General features: G+C 39.7%; 1 protein-coding gene across 3 annotated transcripts in view; it reads right to left on the reverse strand.

Moving 5' to 3' along the window:
• sema3c (sema domain, immunoglobulin domain (Ig), short basic domain, secreted, (semaphorin) 3C) overlaps positions 1-17,728 on the reverse strand; it is a 49,510-nt gene that overhangs the window by 4,895 nt on the left and 26,887 nt on the right. For all 3 annotated transcript variants that reach the window (XM_039601380.1, XM_031735762.2, XM_031735760.2), the window contains exons 5-15: positions 13,889-14,008; positions 11,534-11,624; positions 8,997-9,116; positions 8,765-8,907; positions 8,566-8,680; positions 7,941-8,010; positions 6,131-6,275; positions 5,510-5,732; positions 2,687-2,775; positions 1,145-1,186; positions 736-893 (exon numbers count right to left, since the gene is read on the reverse strand). In XM_039601380.1, the coding sequence (XP_039457314.1) occupies positions 736-893; positions 1,145-1,186; positions 2,687-2,775; positions 5,510-5,732; positions 6,131-6,275; positions 7,941-8,010; positions 8,566-8,680; positions 8,765-8,907; positions 8,997-9,116; positions 11,534-11,624; positions 13,889-14,008 (1,316 nt within the window). The remainder of the gene's footprint in view (positions 1-735; positions 894-1,144; positions 1,187-2,686; positions 2,776-5,509; positions 5,733-6,130; positions 6,276-7,940; positions 8,011-8,565; positions 8,681-8,764; positions 8,908-8,996; positions 9,117-11,533; positions 11,625-13,888; positions 14,009-17,728) is intronic.

Raw genomic sequence — 17,728 nt, forward strand, 5'->3', positions numbered from 1 at the left:
ACACTCATATATAACAGCTTGAGGAAAAGAGCAAGTAAACAGCTGACACATTTCAGAGACATTCTCTGCAGAAAAACAGAGACGCGCCTTTTGTTCTACGACCAAACTAAATTTGGCCTGCGTCTGACTGAACTGTCAGGAGACATGCAGCTGGTCCTTAAAGGAACCAGAGAGACACCGGTGCAGAGGCGAGGTGTCGCTCATACCTCCTCGTCTGTGTTATGTCTAGACGCCGGAAGGGAAACTACAGAAGTGGAATCTGGCTTGCACAGAAGTGTGCGCTGATGGATTGCAGTCATGTGATCTTTTGGCCTTGACAAGTTTTGAGCAAAACTTTCTATTCCTGTGTAACGTATGGCACATCAGTTGCTTCCCATGCTTTGGAAAGTCGATTGGTTTGATATTTGCTGTAACTTCATTGGCTACTGTAAACCTCACTGTAATATTCCTGCAAACTGCAAAATGTTAAGTATAATCAAAGTGAACAAAAATAGTATTTAATATTGAAAAATGTAAGTTGTTAATGTTTATTTAAGACTTGTGAAAGTTTTGCCTCCATGAATGGGCTTCCTGTCAACACCTATCAGTGCTTATTACCACTGAATAATTTGTTTGGGGGCTTGCAGAATTTTTTTTTCATGCAATACAAGAAAGCAATCCTCAGTGGGTACAATTAAATTTAATACTAGCAGAAAACTGTAGCTATAAACCCTCAAACTGCAAACATTTGTCTACCTTTTGCCAGTGGGATAGAAGCGGGAGCAGCTCAGTCCATCCCAGGCACAGTAGGGGTCTCTGGCGAGGCAGCAGTCAGCGCAAGCCGAGCCGTAAGCCTGACAACGGTGCAGGGAGACCTGCGAGACCCCGAACTCCGAGCTGGCGTACAGCTGTTGCTGCAAAGTAAACAGTTCAAATGTCAGCAGCCCTGTTTGTCTTAATAAGTGGCCGGCTGACAGGAAAATGAGGCAGGGCGCAAGAAAAAAAAAATAATGGCTTATTATTTCCGTGCCGTTGGGAGGCTTATCACGCACAGGAGATTACTGTTGAATGCATTACGTAGTGGCCATGGACAGTGAATGTTTTTAAACAATATAAGTGCACTTAAGATAAGCAGATGCATACATAACAAATTCAGATTGCTTACTTTTTTAGAGGATATTCTTAAGTTTGTAACAGGAGCCTTATTCTGAAAAACAGCAAAGACAAAAACAAAGTTCAGAGCTTGGATGTTGATGAAATAAACGTAGAACTTTCTGGAAAATACACATTTTAATTTATAAGACTTAGATGAGAAAACAAATACCAGACTTTATGGTAATTATATAGTAAAGAATGGGCGCTCTCAGAGTTCTTGTTTCATGAAATACAGTCCAAAATAAATTAGGCCCTATGAAGCAATTGCCTATAGAAAGTTCTACAGGAATAGTTCTCCAGGCTTCTTGAAGGAACCTCAAAGCTCTTTGTTGGATGTTGGCTGCTTTTGTTCCTATTCTGTGTTATGATGATCCCACACTGCCTCAATAATGCTGAAGTCAGGGCTTTGGGGAGGCCAGTCCATGACTGATAGTTTTCTATTGTATGTTTTTCTATCCAGGTATCCTTTTGCTGTACTGGCAGTATGTTTGTAATTGTTGTCATGCTGGAAGATGAAGTTGTTGCCAGTCAGATGCTTCCCAGATGGTATTATTCATGCATAATTTCTGCATTCATAATTCCATCCATTATGACAAGATTGCCAACACCGCTGGTCATGAAAGAGCCTCCACCCTCATTTGCCAATGGCAGTAGACTAACTGTTGTACCTCTTGCCTGACCTATTCCCTACATATTTATGATGGGGTGAACCAAAAAAACTAAAATTGGGATTCATCCCTTCATAAGACCTGATAACCTGATATTTACTTTACTTTGTAGACTATGATATTTATGATATTTACTTTATAGACTTCAAGACACCTCTTGATCTTGAAAAAGAGCTTGCAAAGCAAACATAATCACAAGGACTGCAATGCTGGTGCAAAAAAGCACAAATCAGTCTAGAACAGGGGTAGGCAACTCCAGGCCTCGAGTGCCAGGGTCCTGCAGGTTTTAGATAGCACCCTGGGTCAACACACCAAAATCAAATGATTAGTTCATTAGCAGGCCTCTGGAGAAGTTCAAATTATGTTGAGGAGGTGTTGAGGTAATTTAGCCATCTGAATCAGCTGTGTTGGATCAAGGACACATCTAAAACTTGCAGGACACTGGCACTCGAGGCCTGGAGTTGCCTACCCCTGGTCTAGAATAACTCTGGACAGATGTCTTTAGTAGCCTGAGAAATAAATTAGAGACAAATCTCTTTAGATTGAAGTCTATCTGTGGCACCATTTGTGGTAGAAAGATCAAAGGAGACTTTTTTTCTGATCACAGGTCCATCACCTAAGATAAAACAACATATGCAAAGGTTCACTTGAGGGCGACTTCCAGACTTGGAGTATGCTAGCATGTTTCTCATCACTCTACACTGCTCTACACTACAGAACATCCATCTCCCAGATGCCACCCTGCCTTTTGTCTGTCTGCCCTTGGTCTTTGTGTAGTGGCCAAACACACACTCCTCCCATCCCTGCCTTTGATTTAAGGGGCGAAAGGGGATTAAAGTGAAAGAGGGAAAAAAAGAGAGAAGGGAGAAATACAGAGAGCAGACCTTAAACACTTCCAGCTCCTCCAGGATCAGATCGTCATGCAGGGAATGGTTGCTGGGCAGCACAATCACCTTCTGTATTGTACCTTTGTCTGAAGGGCAAAAAAGCACACGTCTCATGAGTTCCAACCACACACATGCATTTAACTACCGTGTGAAAAAGATACGGCTACCCAGCAATGGACATCTAGAGTTGTGAGGCATCAGTAAAAGCAGAACACGACTGCTGGTGGAAAAAAACCCACCAGCTCCACCAGCAGTCTGTTTTTCTTTGCCCATGTTTGCTTTTGAATTAGGCATGATAGCCATGACCAGTTTCCAAAAACAAAATCAGCTGTGACAGGAGTGGGAATGGAAGCTCTTAAGGCAGGTCAAGGACCACAAAAGGGCAAAACGCAGCTCTACTCTCATCAGTATGGCTCTTTTGGCCTGGGAATTTGAGCAGCAGAGCAGGGAGGAGGAGGAGGAGGAGGGTACAGTAACAGCTCCTGGAAATGCCTGATAAGAGCGTCTCCCTCATCCTTGAGACAAAGCGCCATTTCAGGAGCAGATATGGGTACACGGCACTGGCTACTCTTCAAAAATCAAGGCAGGAGGAACAGAAAGGAAAGGCTGCTCGATAAACACCGGCAGCTGGGCGAGAGACTCCCAGAGCAGTTTGCTGAATGCCAATGTTCACACGTGGACAATTACAAGCATGAATGCACACGCACTTCTGCTAACAAACACACATTTTTCTATTATCTAAATCTGATGTTTTTAAGCACAGAAACACACTGGCATATATTAGACAAATATTCACTACACAGCAAGCTGGTGCACAATATTGCCTGTCAACTAAATCAGAACTGTAGAACCTTTTAGTAACTGCATCACTTCGAATGCTTAAGTTATACTTCTGCAACGATAGCTCACTGCTATTGTCCCCACAATAGGAACTCAGTGTAAAGTCAGTACATATTTTTCAGCATGGGTCTGACATTTTCACTTTTTACTTCATCAGTGAGCTTCGGATCATTGGAATATTCCTGACACATGACAGGTTTCTGGAGACTGGGTGTCATCTTGTCAGCCAGTATTTTGGTTTATCCACTTATGGCATTCATGTTGTCGTCTGTAAATATCAGCCCACCACTTTCTCAGCCGTTTGTACTCACGTGGCACCATAAAACGATAGCTCCACCATGATAATGCTGTTTCCATGTGGGTGAATGGGTTGAAAATGAGAAAAGCGTTTTATACATTTAGACTGATGATGAAAACAATCACGTGTACTCTGTTTTATCTCAATGATCACATGCAACTTTTAGCATTACATTTTTTCTGTCAGGCCTTTTTTTAAAGCATAATTTGTTCATAAAAATATTTTTCGCAAGTGCAAGTGACTTGACATTTAAGTGATATCTTACAATGGTGTCCCTCATTTAACCTTATACTCAGGAGGTAGTGACTATCTAAGAACATGTGGAAATCCCTTATAGGTCCTTCTTCCTTATTTAATGGAAAAAATCCACTCTTAATGGACTTTATCTTTTTCTCTGATCTATCTGTGCACTGATTTATACTGCATACAGCGCCATGTTGACCTGTTTGAGTTGAGTGGCAACAACACAAAGTACTCCAGCTTATCTGTGTATCTGATAACCAGCTGTGTTATTGAGTTTCCAAGCAATAACCTGTTCAGAAAGAAAATGTCACAATCAGCCTCTGTGTACTGCATGTCATTGTAAATGAATTTATAGTAGCACTTAAAGCTCACCTTCCTAGAACAGGAATATGGTGGTGCCACAGTCTTCGGAAAAGACGATGGCCATATTTGAATGTGCTGATGCCATGATGTAGGTCTTATATGGAATCCAGTGTGTATTTATTTTATGCAGAGTGTCTTTGCACCGCAAAAATTGATCTCACTTCTATTAAATATATTTAAATGAGCTAGTAAAATTAAAATATTGAGTCGCTAGTAGTCTGGCTGGTTCATTTTTAAATTTTTTTGTGTGACGAAACAAAGGAAAATGCATGCCAGTGCTCTTTAAGAGGCCAACACCCATCCTGTAATACCTGGACTATTATGCCTGTACTACCAGGGCTTTGTTGACCTCATTTGGACCTCGTGCATCTTCTCATCAGGTGGAAAAAGCCAGAGAGGGGCTTAACTTCTTAAGGAAATTAAAGCACACTCACCTCCCTCATCACCTGCTGACCTGAACTTCTACTGGTCAGCAGTAGAGAACCTTCTGACCTGCTGTTGCACAGCAGAAAACAGAAAAGATCTGAAACAAGTGGTGAGGGCAGCCGAGCGTGTTATCTACTAATGTAAATAAGACCTTCCTTCGGTTGTGTTTACAACAGCTGACTGTGAAAGAAACCATGTTGTATTATAATGGACCACACCCACTCCAGACATCAGCCTCTGGGGAAAAGATTAAACTCAATCAGGTCCAAAACCAACAGATAAAAAAAACAGTTTCTTCCCACTGGCAGTAACGAGTAAGCCCCTCTTCCCTCCTTAAAGCTCTGTTGACCTTTAGCTCTTTTATATTTATAGTATAGTCTCTTTTTTCTCTTTTAATGTCAAAACAGCTGAAGAGCTACTAAATATTTGTTTTTTGTTGCACGAACAATGACAATAAAGAATTATTCTATCCTACTTCCATACAAAATTACATCTATTGTAATTATTCTGCATGAGACACCTGTCTAAGGTATTTTTTTAATACCAGAAATAATACCAGAAAGCTGAGGCCTGTAGAATGCAGTCATATTTCTTCAAAAAGTCACATGTACAAAAAACATGTGTTGGTATCTGAACTACAGAACGTGTACCTGTGCCAAGGAAGAGCACCTGGTAGTTGCCGTCAGCGGCCATGACCTGGTCCACAGCCACTGCCGTGTATTTATAATCAGCGTTCGTACGAACCACCAGGGGTCTCCTCCCCACCGGATAGATGGCGTTAAACATTACAGGATGGTTGCGGACAAAGGTCACCACATCATCTGGGAACTCCTTTGTTGTCTGAATGTCAGGTGTGAAGGCGCCACCAGGACACTGCAGAAACATAAGGCGGGTTTGAACAGTGCAAAAACAAAATCTCATTCACTCATTTCCACAAGTTCTTTTTCTTTTTATCAATTAATGAAAATTTAAATAAACAGAAAAATTGTATTGCAAGTCCTGCTGCAGAGAAAATACATTACTTATTGTTTAATGGCTTTAAATTGTTTGGATATGTTATTTAGAATATAAAACAATATGTTGTTTATAATGAATGTATCAAAAGATTTCATACTTCTCTAGAGGCGATCTCTAGAAATCTTAGAGATGAGTTCACTTTTTCAATATGTAGATCATATGCTCATATGTTATTAGTTATTAATTATCGATTATCTTGTCATATCATAGAAAAAGCAATAAAAAATGACTGTGTGGCCTAAAATGTAACTTACAGTTCCTGGCCTTGGGTAGGGGATGCGCCCCTGGAATGCAATCCACTGAAAGTTGGGCCCTTCTCTATGAGCGAAGGGCCCGTTGAAGACTGTAAGAATGTCGGCCATGTTGTACACGCACACTGCTGAGCCTTTAAACACGGAGCTGAAACGACATGCACAACCTGAGTGAGACACTACAGCAAGAACCAGTATTCACCATCTCAAGACCCTCCCAGATGAAATATTCTGAGGTTGTTAAGGTCTCATTTTCTGAGTTGAGCCTGGGTGAAATTGCTGTCACGCTCCGCTGACAACAGCTCACCTATTTCCTCCTCGATGGTCTGATGTGGTTTGGCTCAGCCATTTAAAACCACACTGCTTAACACATAAAAGAGGCTTTGTTGAAAAGACGAACAGAAGCGTATTGTGCAAAGTGGAGAGAAGGAGGAAGAAAGCAGGAATAACACAGAGCTCAGAGACCTCGAGGACCTCAGTGTTTAGTTTGGCTGGTTTTTTTGAGCCAGGAGACACTACTGCAGGCTTTGTACAATCCTGAGGTAACAAGTGGATCGAGGGTTGTGGGAGTGTCACACTTGGTTAAACAAACAGACCCAATTAAAGATCTGACCAGAAGTATCGAGTGATCACTTTTTCAAACTTCCAAATTTGCCATGTTGCCCTGCTGGCTGTGCTTTCTGCTGGAGGAGAGCAGTTTCAGTAATTGTTGAGAACATCTTTTCAGTTACCACAGAAGCTCATGGATTTTTTCCTTAATCCTCTTTCTTTGTGTTTTTTAGTATTTTCTTTCCTATTATGTCATCCATGTCTTTTCCTCTCTTTCAGTTACTGAGGTCCCCTGGGCCATGTATTGTTTTGGTTTCTATAATTTATTTCCAATGTTTTTGCCTTTGTTGACTTTTGTTGGTCAACTTTCTTCCTTCCTGCAGTGTATTTTATTTCTTTTTGTTGTTTTTTTTAGTTCTTTTTGGGCCCATTTTAACAACTTAAACACAAACCTAATGATCCTCCACTCCTGAACTCCTTGAACATATTTGAAACTGTCTTTAACTTTGTATTTCATTACAAATTACATAATTAGCTTTAAATGAATTTTAATGCTTTTTTAATCCACCCATCCATCCATCCATCTTCTTCTGCTCATCTATTTTAAGGTCACAGAGGTGCTGACAGTGTAAAGCATACACCTAAACTCCACGTTGGAAAAATGAACTGTGGCTATGAAATGAAATGAAAAAAATAATTTCCAGGATTTCAAAAATTAAATAAATATCGAAACATTTTCATGTTGTTTTATGTTGTTATTTCTTAAATTTCTTAAAGGATAAAAATACTCTGTGATATCAGGCTATTATCTTCCAATATTTTTCTCAGATTTTTTTATAATGTGTGTTTATCTAGTTGCTAAAAAACATGGCTGGGTTTCAGCTATTTAAAAAATGCAATAACTAAATTCTTTGTGCACTCAACAATCCTACAGAGTATGCTTATGGAAGACATCCAACAACATCATGTCATATGAATTCTATATTAACATGTGCTATAAATGTATCTCTTGCACTTGGTCTGCAACATGGCACAATGCTGCAAAGGATCTTGAGGAAAGAAAATCAAGGAATACCATATGGCGAAACCACCAGGACACTAACTGATAGTTCATCATCTGAATAAGCTGTTCTGCCACATGACACATGATATTTATATGTAAGTGGCCCTTTGACAAGCACATCCCCATCTGCTGATATCCCCTGAATGATTACCATACCTCTGAGGCCTACGGGAATGTTACAGTTGGCTTCATCGGCCTTACCTTGTGGAAGTGAACACGCCAAACACCAACAGGCCCTTGGGCAGATCCGTTTCCAGCAAAAACACACTTTCTATAAGGGAAACCACACGTGCACACAAAGAGAAAAGCACACACCTTCCAGTTTAATACCTTCAGCAAATTCCCCTAATCTCATTTCACATCATCCTACAGATAAAAAGGCCAAAGAGAGACGAATGCCTGATAAATGTACATGTTGACAGATGGAGTCTGGGTCTCAAATGCTATGTGCTGATGTTTGAAATTTGAGGCTAAGGCTAAGAAAGTCCTGGATGTGCTTATAGTTAAATACCAGGTAACCAAAAGCAACAGAACAATTGTTTTGAAACTGGACAAAGGGCTGAAATTCTTATCCAGACCAAACATGGGATGTTCCCGGGATTGTTTATGGAGAAAGCAATCTGTTTGAAACCTTGGAACATAAATAGCAAGCTTTTGGAAATTAAAATCTGTTTGGTTCTCGGCAATATATTTTTCAAACAGTAAAATTTGTTTAAACTTGGTCTGCAGACCATGAAGACCCCGAGCATGGAAATGATGTGTCAAAAGTAATACCTTGATAATAACAGGGTGCATTGCTGCAAGTATATTCTTCTGTTTAACTCACCAAGTTCATCAAAATGGGTTTCAGTGCCATCCTCCTCCACAACTGAACAAACCATCCTGGCTTTAAGAAAGGTGGTCCATTTATTGACCAGGCTGCGCTGTCCGCCAATATCATTCTGCCGACAAAAGCCGCACATAGCAACGCGAAAACACAAAAGAAACGGTGCTGGTTTATTTTGGCAAAAGCAAAAGGGACTTACCGGACACACTCTGGCCACCATGGTGTGGATATTCTTAGTATTTCCACTGTTATCTGTTAGCCTCTCGCGGAAGAAAAAATACAATTTGGAGTCATTGGGGTCTGTTCCATCTGGTATGAGGTGGGCGTCGATGAAAATGGGCTCTGAGTGAAACAGTAAAAAAGGTAAGAGGCCTTCTAGATCATATTTGTGTGAATTCATACTGTACATAGAAGCTCTGGCATGTGCTCACCACTAAGCCACTTAGAGTTGTGCTGATCTGTCCGCACTGCATTTCTCTTGGTTAGGCTCCTGAAGATGGCAGCATCTGTCCCCATGAAGTCAATGTACATGCCTGAGAACAGCTCCTGATCTAGAAGAATGCACACAAGCCCAATCAACAACATTCCCACACAACAATCCTGAAAACATCACCACAATTCACATAGAGCCTTGCATGAATTTGTTACATTCAGATGCTTTAGTAATATATTTATTCCTTTATTATTTTTTGAGAATGAACTGAAACCCAAACGCCTATAGCACTAACAGCACTTACACTCTGCGTGTGTCCTGCTGTTAATAAGCATGTTCCTCACAGCTGCTTCATGCTTTTTATCATTCCTTTTCTCTCACTTAATCATCTATCAGTTTCGGACCATATGTTTTGGAGGATGTGGGGCAAGTTAGGGGAGGATTAAGGGTATGTGGCCCGTATCCAAGCCAGCTAGCTAAGGAGTGAGTGTTGACAGTATTCAGACAGCCACACAGGGTCCAAAACATGAGGATTTGGAAATGAAGCACAGCTTTTTATTGAGCCCAGACACCGCCTCAGATTGTCTTTAGGGGCTCGGTGTGCTGCATCACTGCTTTCACAGCACTGCCTTTGACCCTGCTTTTGGATTATTCTGCACCCTTCCCTCTGGCTCCTTCCTGGTGATCTCTGACATTGCTCACTGGCTGGCAAAGCTGCTGCTGACATGGCAATACTCAGGTGTCAGAAAGCAGAGCTCAGGGTGGAGTGTTTCGCCTTTAGACATGTCAACAGCAACCAAACACCCCTCGGCCAATCAGAGATCAAAGGAAAGAGAACTGGAGAAAGGGATGGGTTTAGCCTGATTTGACTGAAGTATTAATCTGGGGATTTCTTGTGTATTAAAATTAAACTGCAATTTTAATTCACTTCACTTTTCTAGTGAGAAGGTGTAGGCTACAATGTTTATTTGAATTCGTAGACCCATTTTTCATAAGAGGAGAAACGTTATTTTATTTTTATTGCATTTCATATTGTGCAAACTGCATTCTGGATATAAACAACCACATTATACCTCTAACACAACTTCAGCTTTTTGCAAGCACCTGCACAGAGAGCATGCTCATACAGGCACATCGTGTCTTTAACAGGTAACAATCTGTTTTTGCCTGTTCATGTTTCTAAAGTAGAATCACTGTGGTGTTCATTTTTGGGCTGGTCTTCATCTTGCTTTTGTTGTCAGCTTTGCATCATAGGTAAAAACTAAAAAAAACTCCTGCGCCTGTCCTCTTTAGGGCAGTCATTTGTGTTGGTGTGTTGGACTGTACCCCAATTGGTTAGCTGGTAATTATGTATAATGCATCTTTGGTCATTTTATGAAGTAACAAAAAAGTAATATAACAGGTAGTGTAACAATTTATTCCTCCAGCTGCATTACTTTTAAAGAAAAATGATGAGTAATGTGAAATACATTACTTTATTTCAGTAACATCCCCAACACTGCCCATGGCAAACTGACATTTGAGGTCAGAAGACGCGCTGCTAACTTTAGCGGTGTGTAACTACATGGCACAAAGCCATGTATATACAAACTTTAAAGAAAGGTTGGTTATGCACAGTCTGATGACAAAGTTTGGCTACATAAGAGCTAATGATAAACTAATTAGGAAGCTAATTAGCTAATGTCTTGATACATGCTCAATCATCCAGGTAAATCTCCAAAAGTTGATTCTGTTTATCTGGACGTAGCGTTTTCAGTGGGAGAAACGTTTCGTCACTCATCCAAGTGACTTCTTCAGTCTCAGCTGACTGCAGGTTTCCCCAACCTTATAAACAGTACATTTGCATAATGACTGAAACTAGCACCACTGAAGAAACAATGGGCTGGGAGGTCAGTTCCTTCATCATAATTATGCAAATTTTCATGACCATTGATCAGAAACCACTGATCAAAACGTTTCCCCCACTTAAAATGCTACGTCCAGATGAACAGAATCAACTTTTGGAGACTAATTAGCAAATCTTGATTCACTTTTGGAGACTAATTATCTAATGTTGATATTATTGTTCAGTACTTGCTAGCCTCTAGGATCTAGCCTCCAGTTCGAAAAAGTGACACCAGTTTCAAAGTACCTTCCATTGTATAACTTCTATTTGTTCATTTGTTCTATCTGTTCAAGGCTCATTTGATTTATTACCTAAGTGAACAGTTTATCAAGGACTCTTGAACTTCATTTACAGCCAAATAAATAACAACGCAGATTATAACTTAGGGTGTAAACCATAGTCACATGGCTGCATATGAAATGAGCCTGTCTTTGGTCATCACGTTACATCAAGATAAGGCCCAAAGGTATAGAAAAAGATTAGTGGCCATCTTTTAAATCTAGTGGCTAATGCATACTCTTGTTGTTGCTTCAAAAAGTTCACTCCAAAACAAAAGAAATGTAGTTTTGTACTAAAAAAATAATGTTATTTTCAGGGGTTTCGGAAAAAAACAAGAAAAAAAAATAGTAGATAGCGATTGAGGCACCTACTGAGCATGACAGAGACTGTATTCACTTGTGGATTGAAGGAGCACCTCCCTTTTCCTGACTCTGTCCTGGAGTCAATGTGAAATACTTGTTCCTGCCACAGAGAAAAAGAGGAAGTCAGACATTTTGGAGACAGTTTTATATGATACGTTATTCTGTCTTGTGCTCTCTACCGCTATAAAACTGAATATTTGAGTGCAACAGTGTATTTTGTGTCCCACAGAGTAGCCCTGTTCAGAACCTCCTTTAAGGAGACACAGAGACTGTCCTGCCCTGGTCTACCTTAACTGCCCCATGTGGGATAGTAAAAGAACATTCCATCTGGGAGGAGAAGAGGAGGAATTTCCCTGCTTATTTGTTGGACCGCCAACTCCTCTTCTCAGGCGGAAATGCTGCCAAGTTTCAACAGCCTCCTTGCGGCAGACTGGACAGTCCAAGCACCGCAGTAACCTAGGTAAATTATAGCACTTCCTGTCCCATCTTATTTAGATCTTGCCCATGGCGATGGTGCAGCTTCCTTGAATGGGGATGACGTCAGCTAAGCGCTGTTATTCCAGGAAAATATGCCTGTTCGCCAAGAGGTTCTGGAAGTGGATAGACTCCATCTGGCAGGTCCTGTCATTAACCTCTACACTGCAAAAAATAGCCATCTTATTAATTTTAAAGCCCCTCTCATCTGGAAAAACGTCTTATTTATTTGTAATTCATTTGGCTCATTGACCTTTGTTAAGCAGCGTTGTTACAAAAATTTGCATAAAGATGAAGGATAAACGTGCAGTTCATCATCCACTAACTATTTGATATTAAGTTCAGATTGTTTTTTCCTTTTCTTCAAAGGAGATCTATAAAGTACATTTTTTTTCAACAAATAAAAAATGCCTATACCTCAAAATATGCTATGAGCACTCATGAAAAAGCAGGCTTACGACATCATATAAAGATTTAAAGACTAAATAAAAGATTATTTCCCTTACTAAGATTGACATTTATTGCAGTATGTAATTCACTATGTGTTTGAGAAGTACTTGAAAAACTAAGGCAGAAAAACACTAACACGTGCAAAAAAATCTCGTTACATCCATTCAACAGGCTGCAGCACGTTCACAACCTAGAGCAAAGGTCCACGATGAGAGCTCACTGTCAGCGTCCCACTACAACAGCTTGTTACACTTAACAGATCACCTTTTTTGAGACACTGACATGTTTGAGTTCAGAAGTTGCAAACATAGCAGTCTGCCTTTCAAACAAAAACCCCAAATGACAAAAGGCCCCGCGGTGAGGAAGGAGCCTGGTTTGCAGCTCTCTCGGTCTGCTTATTAGTGTTTGGCAGCAGCTGACGGTCTGTGGCTGAATGCTGCTCGCTCGGTGAGCACTTTTCTCCTGGAGGGCTTCCCCGCTCTTACTTTCAGGGCTGTGTGACTGGAGATTAGAGCTCAGAAAACAGCCATCCATCCTTGACACTAGACCTCAATTTTCTCTCTCTCAGCCTTAGCATCTCTGCTCTCATGTGGCATCAAATTGACTATATGAAAACTGTGCTCAAAAAAAGTTATGAGATGTGTAAGTTTTTTTTAACCATATGTTGACACTTCCAACTCCTAGGAGATCTGCGAAAACAATGTTGTGGTGTGTTTATAGCCATTTTTCTCATGCACCAATTGACATCAACTTAATGTATTTTCCGCACTTAGCGATTCTGAATTTTGCTGTTCTCATTCCAACAGTCAGTAATACAAGGAAAATTCAATTTTCATGTTATTATAGCAATCAGTCAAAAACATGTCATGTTGGGTTTAAACCTTTAAATAATTGTACATAATTTGATTTGTTGCAAAAAAGGGTAAACAGACCTCTTGAGGCATTTTTTATGATTACTGTCACACAGTGAATGAGATTCGCTTATTTTCTCTGTGTGGCAGTTCTCACACTAATTTCACTCATTGACTCATTGTATTAACAGTCGACTAAAGTTTTCAGGAGCTAAATAAATTACATCATTTTAATTATTTTTGCTCAAGATAGTTGATACAAGCTTGTTTTGGAAATAGCAGAGAAACCAAAACTTCCATAAACTTTACAAAGTGTCCTTAGCCTCACTTGTGCACCATTACAACCCAGTCATTTACAGTATATTTACAGATGTACAAGAGCGCTAGACTTTATTTTATTTTTCCACTCTTGAGATCATGTTCGTGTCTAATCACTCTGCACAATGAAAATTTTAATCTGTTACAACTGTTACAGAGCCAGTTGCAATCACCTACCTGGTGCTCCCCCAAAACATTTATTTCTTTTTTTTTTTGTTGTTTTTTTTTTTGTTTGCTTTTCTAATGAAATGCTTCCTTGATTTATACCCACCTCTGGTCTGCGGCCCCTGTTGACGTACACACAGACGGGACTATACGCTCCACTGCCACACATGAACAGATGAGTTCTGTTATAAGGCTGCACCACCCGGATGAAGTTCCCACAGCCGTGCTAGAAAATAAGGATAAACAATGAGAGGCACATGCTAATGTAAGTGATGTAGATTTGAGAGAACAAATGAGTCACTTTTTCCTCTTAAAAATTTAATTTTGAATTCATAAGCTCTTGCTTAATTTAATGCTATCAGGGATTTAGCATTTGTATCTTTTGCTGATCCACTAAGAAGGGGCTTTCTGGTATTAAATGTAAGCTAATGTGAACTAACTAACTGACTTTATGACTCTACTTACAGAGACACCAAATAAACTAAACTAAAGGAAACAACTGAACTGACTCTTTAGACCAGTGGTGTCAAACATGTGGCCTGGGGGCCAAAATTAGCCCGGCAAAGACTTTAATTCTGCCTATTGCCTTTTACAATGTGTCCACAGTGAAATAAAAAAAACAAACAAATATTTAACAAAAACTTGTATTTTTATACAGGGTTTTATAATTACAGGGCAGTCTGGCAAATGAGCTATCAGAACTTTTTCTGTAGTTTCAAAACATATTTCATATTTCAAAACGTATTTCTTCCAATTTAAACCCAAAGGGAAATGTTGGCAAATTTATAAACAGAGCATCATTTCTTTATCATGTACAAAAACCAAGATGTGCTGGTGAAATCACACTTTTCCTTATATTAAGGAATCACTGTGATTTTAATGTGCAGTTAAACTTGAGATCAAAGTGTGCTGTATGTGGTCCCTGATGTAAAATAAGTTTGACATTCCTGGTTTAGACTGTTATTTACTTTAAATTTTAATATTAATTATATCAATAAACAGAGGGAAGGTATGTAGACTAAAGAGATTTTAATATGGTACTTTCTTTAATCAAAGGCAGCCTCAAGTGGCCGTGACAGGAACTGCAGTTTTTAGGTCCTACGGCACTGGCCCAGGATTGGTTGTGCCATAACAAAAGTTGAATGTTTTAACTGATTTTCATTTATAACCACGGTGCCCTTAGTCCCACAGGTATTCATATTTGAAGCTATATTTAATCTTTACAGTTATTACAGCAATAACAAAGATAATCACTGCTGCCTTTTTTTTTTTTAATCCCACACATTGCACCGGACCAGCCGCTGAGGAGAGACCTAATTCGTGTTATATAGCCAAGGAGACACACAAATAGAGAACCTGTTTATCACTCTGGAAGTATCTCATTCCCATATGCGGGAGTAATTCAAACTTATCTCACTTGTTGTGACGGTTATAAAATCACATGCTGCACAATAAAAGGATCCCAGAGCTCACAGGTCTGGTATTAAGGGCAGTGGAAAAAACGTGTCAGCGGTATATGTGACATATCTAGGTAAGACTGACTACTGCTCTCACTTCATCTCTGCTTCCACTTTCCAAACCCCACAGTTGTAGGTGTGCTGGACTTTGTGGCTAATTAAGCCTGAGTTTGCAGAAAATGAGTGGAGAAGTGAGGAGAAAGAAGTGGGGAGAAGAACACATGTCCAGGGAGCTGTCAGGAACTTGGCCAAGGCTGCTGGAATGACAGCTGCTGCGGCGCATGGTCACTGCACAAGGCTCCACTGAGAGCGATCAATGCAAAGTAACAAAACTTTTTTACTGACACACCCCCACATCTATCATGTTTCGTACTGTTTTTTTTTTTTTAAAAATCTGTCTGTCTCATCAAATCCTTCTGAGGCCTTTCAAACTCAAATATATATGAGCTATCATGTTTGATTTCATGTTTCCTGATATAAATACAGCTTTCTTTTAAAGTTGATACATTTGACAAAGCAGCAAACAGACTTAATATCCCCCATGATGCTACATGCGTGACCACAGATCGTAATGCAGAAGGGAAACCTTATATTTATAACAATAACATATGTACAAGGGCTCTGATAAAAGAAGAAAAAAAGTTTGTGAGAGGGGAGACTGTACGAGAGAGAAAAAAACTGCAGTGTGGTGTAAAAAGAAAAGAAAGGGAGAGATGTTAAAGGAGTTGGAAAAAGTGACCAAGGAAAAATGGTAAGATGGAAACAGAAAGTAAAATCTTTAAAAGAAAACTCGCAGGGATTCAATAAGAAAAGGCATGACAGAAGGGAGAAGAGGCCATCAAGTGGCTCCACACAGAGATGGCTCACCCAAATATTTGTGGTAGCCTGTCTGCAGCAGGCTTGCTATGAGTCAGAGCAGCACAAATCACTCCATGACTGGAAACAGCTTTTTTTCTATATCTGCAACAGCATGTTGAATAAAACCTTGGCTCTGTTAGCCCAGGGCCTGTCAGATGATGCAGAGATGGTGGAGAATGTGTGAAACCATGGAGGACTGGCAGCAGATTGACTCTTTTTTTAGTTACATTAAAAATTAGGCCTTTCTTTTGTGTAAAAAGTTACTTTTTCTCTTTCCATGTTCCATGTCCTCAGCACTGCTGTATATATAGACAACTGTGCATGCACTTGTTTCAGAACAACCCAATTAGGGGAAAACAGATGCGGAGGAGGAATAAATTGACTCTCGCTGTATGTCTTCATTAAACCTTGTTGTAGCTAACAAGTGCTTCTCAGAATCAGTGTGGCTTATGAAATATCTGCGTCAGTAAGCTTTGATTCTGTTTTTTTTCTTTCTTTTTTTTTAACAGTGATCCGTGGCATTTCAATCGCCTCCACACCTCGCTCTTGCACTGACTAACTGTGACGATGCCAGAAGGACTCCAGGCCAGCCGGTGACCCTGCAGACATCTGCTGCTTGATAGAAATACAGTTGGATCTGACGCAAACTCACAGATGCGAGAGGGAAATCCCAGGAGGCAACTTCCGCTGCAGACCCACTTGGAGGAGCGGATCTTGGAACAGCTGACTAAACCTTTAGTCAGGATCAGGGGTGTCAAACTCATTTTAGTTTGTGGGCCGCATACAGCTCAGTCTGGTCTTAAGTAGGCTGTGCCAGCAAAACTATCGCTCAGTAACCTATAAAAACACCTCCAAATTCTTCATTTTCTTTTAGTGTGAAGGAGTTTAACCACACATTTAATCCCTGACATGGCTTAAGAAAAAGAAGTGCAATTTCAACAATGTGTTCCAGTTTTAGGGGGTTTGGTAGGTTTAGATTGATTCTTGTCCACCAAATATAATAATGAGCTTTTATTGCTATAATTCTTGTCAAAGGGAAACAACTTTCTTCTTTTGTTATTTGTGCATTTACATTCAATTTTACAAATAAAGAAATAAAGCTTTTAATGAAAAATACGAGCAAAAGTATGTTTTTCTAATCATACTTTAACTGTTCTTATTGTGGGACACTGACAGATTTAATGCTGAATGATCCAAAAATTTTTAAAAATTACCGTTATGGGATTAAGACAAACAAAACTAAATGCTAAGGTACTGTTTATTGTTTAGCTAGATAGTGATATAACTGAATTTGAGCAACAACTTCCAGAGTTAAAAATGGCAAACATGGAAATGTTAAGAACTGCAGGACCTCTAATGGCCACTTGAGGTTGTCTCAAAAAAATTATATAGATACACGTTAAAATGTTCTGATTTACTGAAAACTGAGCACGGGGTGAGCTTCTAAATAATTTCTAAATAAGCTACCTTTTTTAGTTAGTATTGGGGATTTAGTTATGAATTATTAGTGGTGTGGCTACCTTGTACCAACTAGCTGTCTGCTAGCAATGTTAGGCTTCTCGTAGGTCACTAATTCCAGTACTTAAATGTTTTTGTAGTGTTAGTCCTTTATGCATTCATCTGGCAAATAT

The sequence above is a fragment of the Oreochromis aureus genome, linkage group 17, assembly GCF_013358895.1.
Source record: "Oreochromis aureus strain Israel breed Guangdong linkage group 17, ZZ_aureus, whole genome shotgun sequence".
NCBI lineage: Eukaryota > Metazoa > Chordata > Actinopteri > Cichliformes > Cichlidae > Oreochromis > Oreochromis aureus.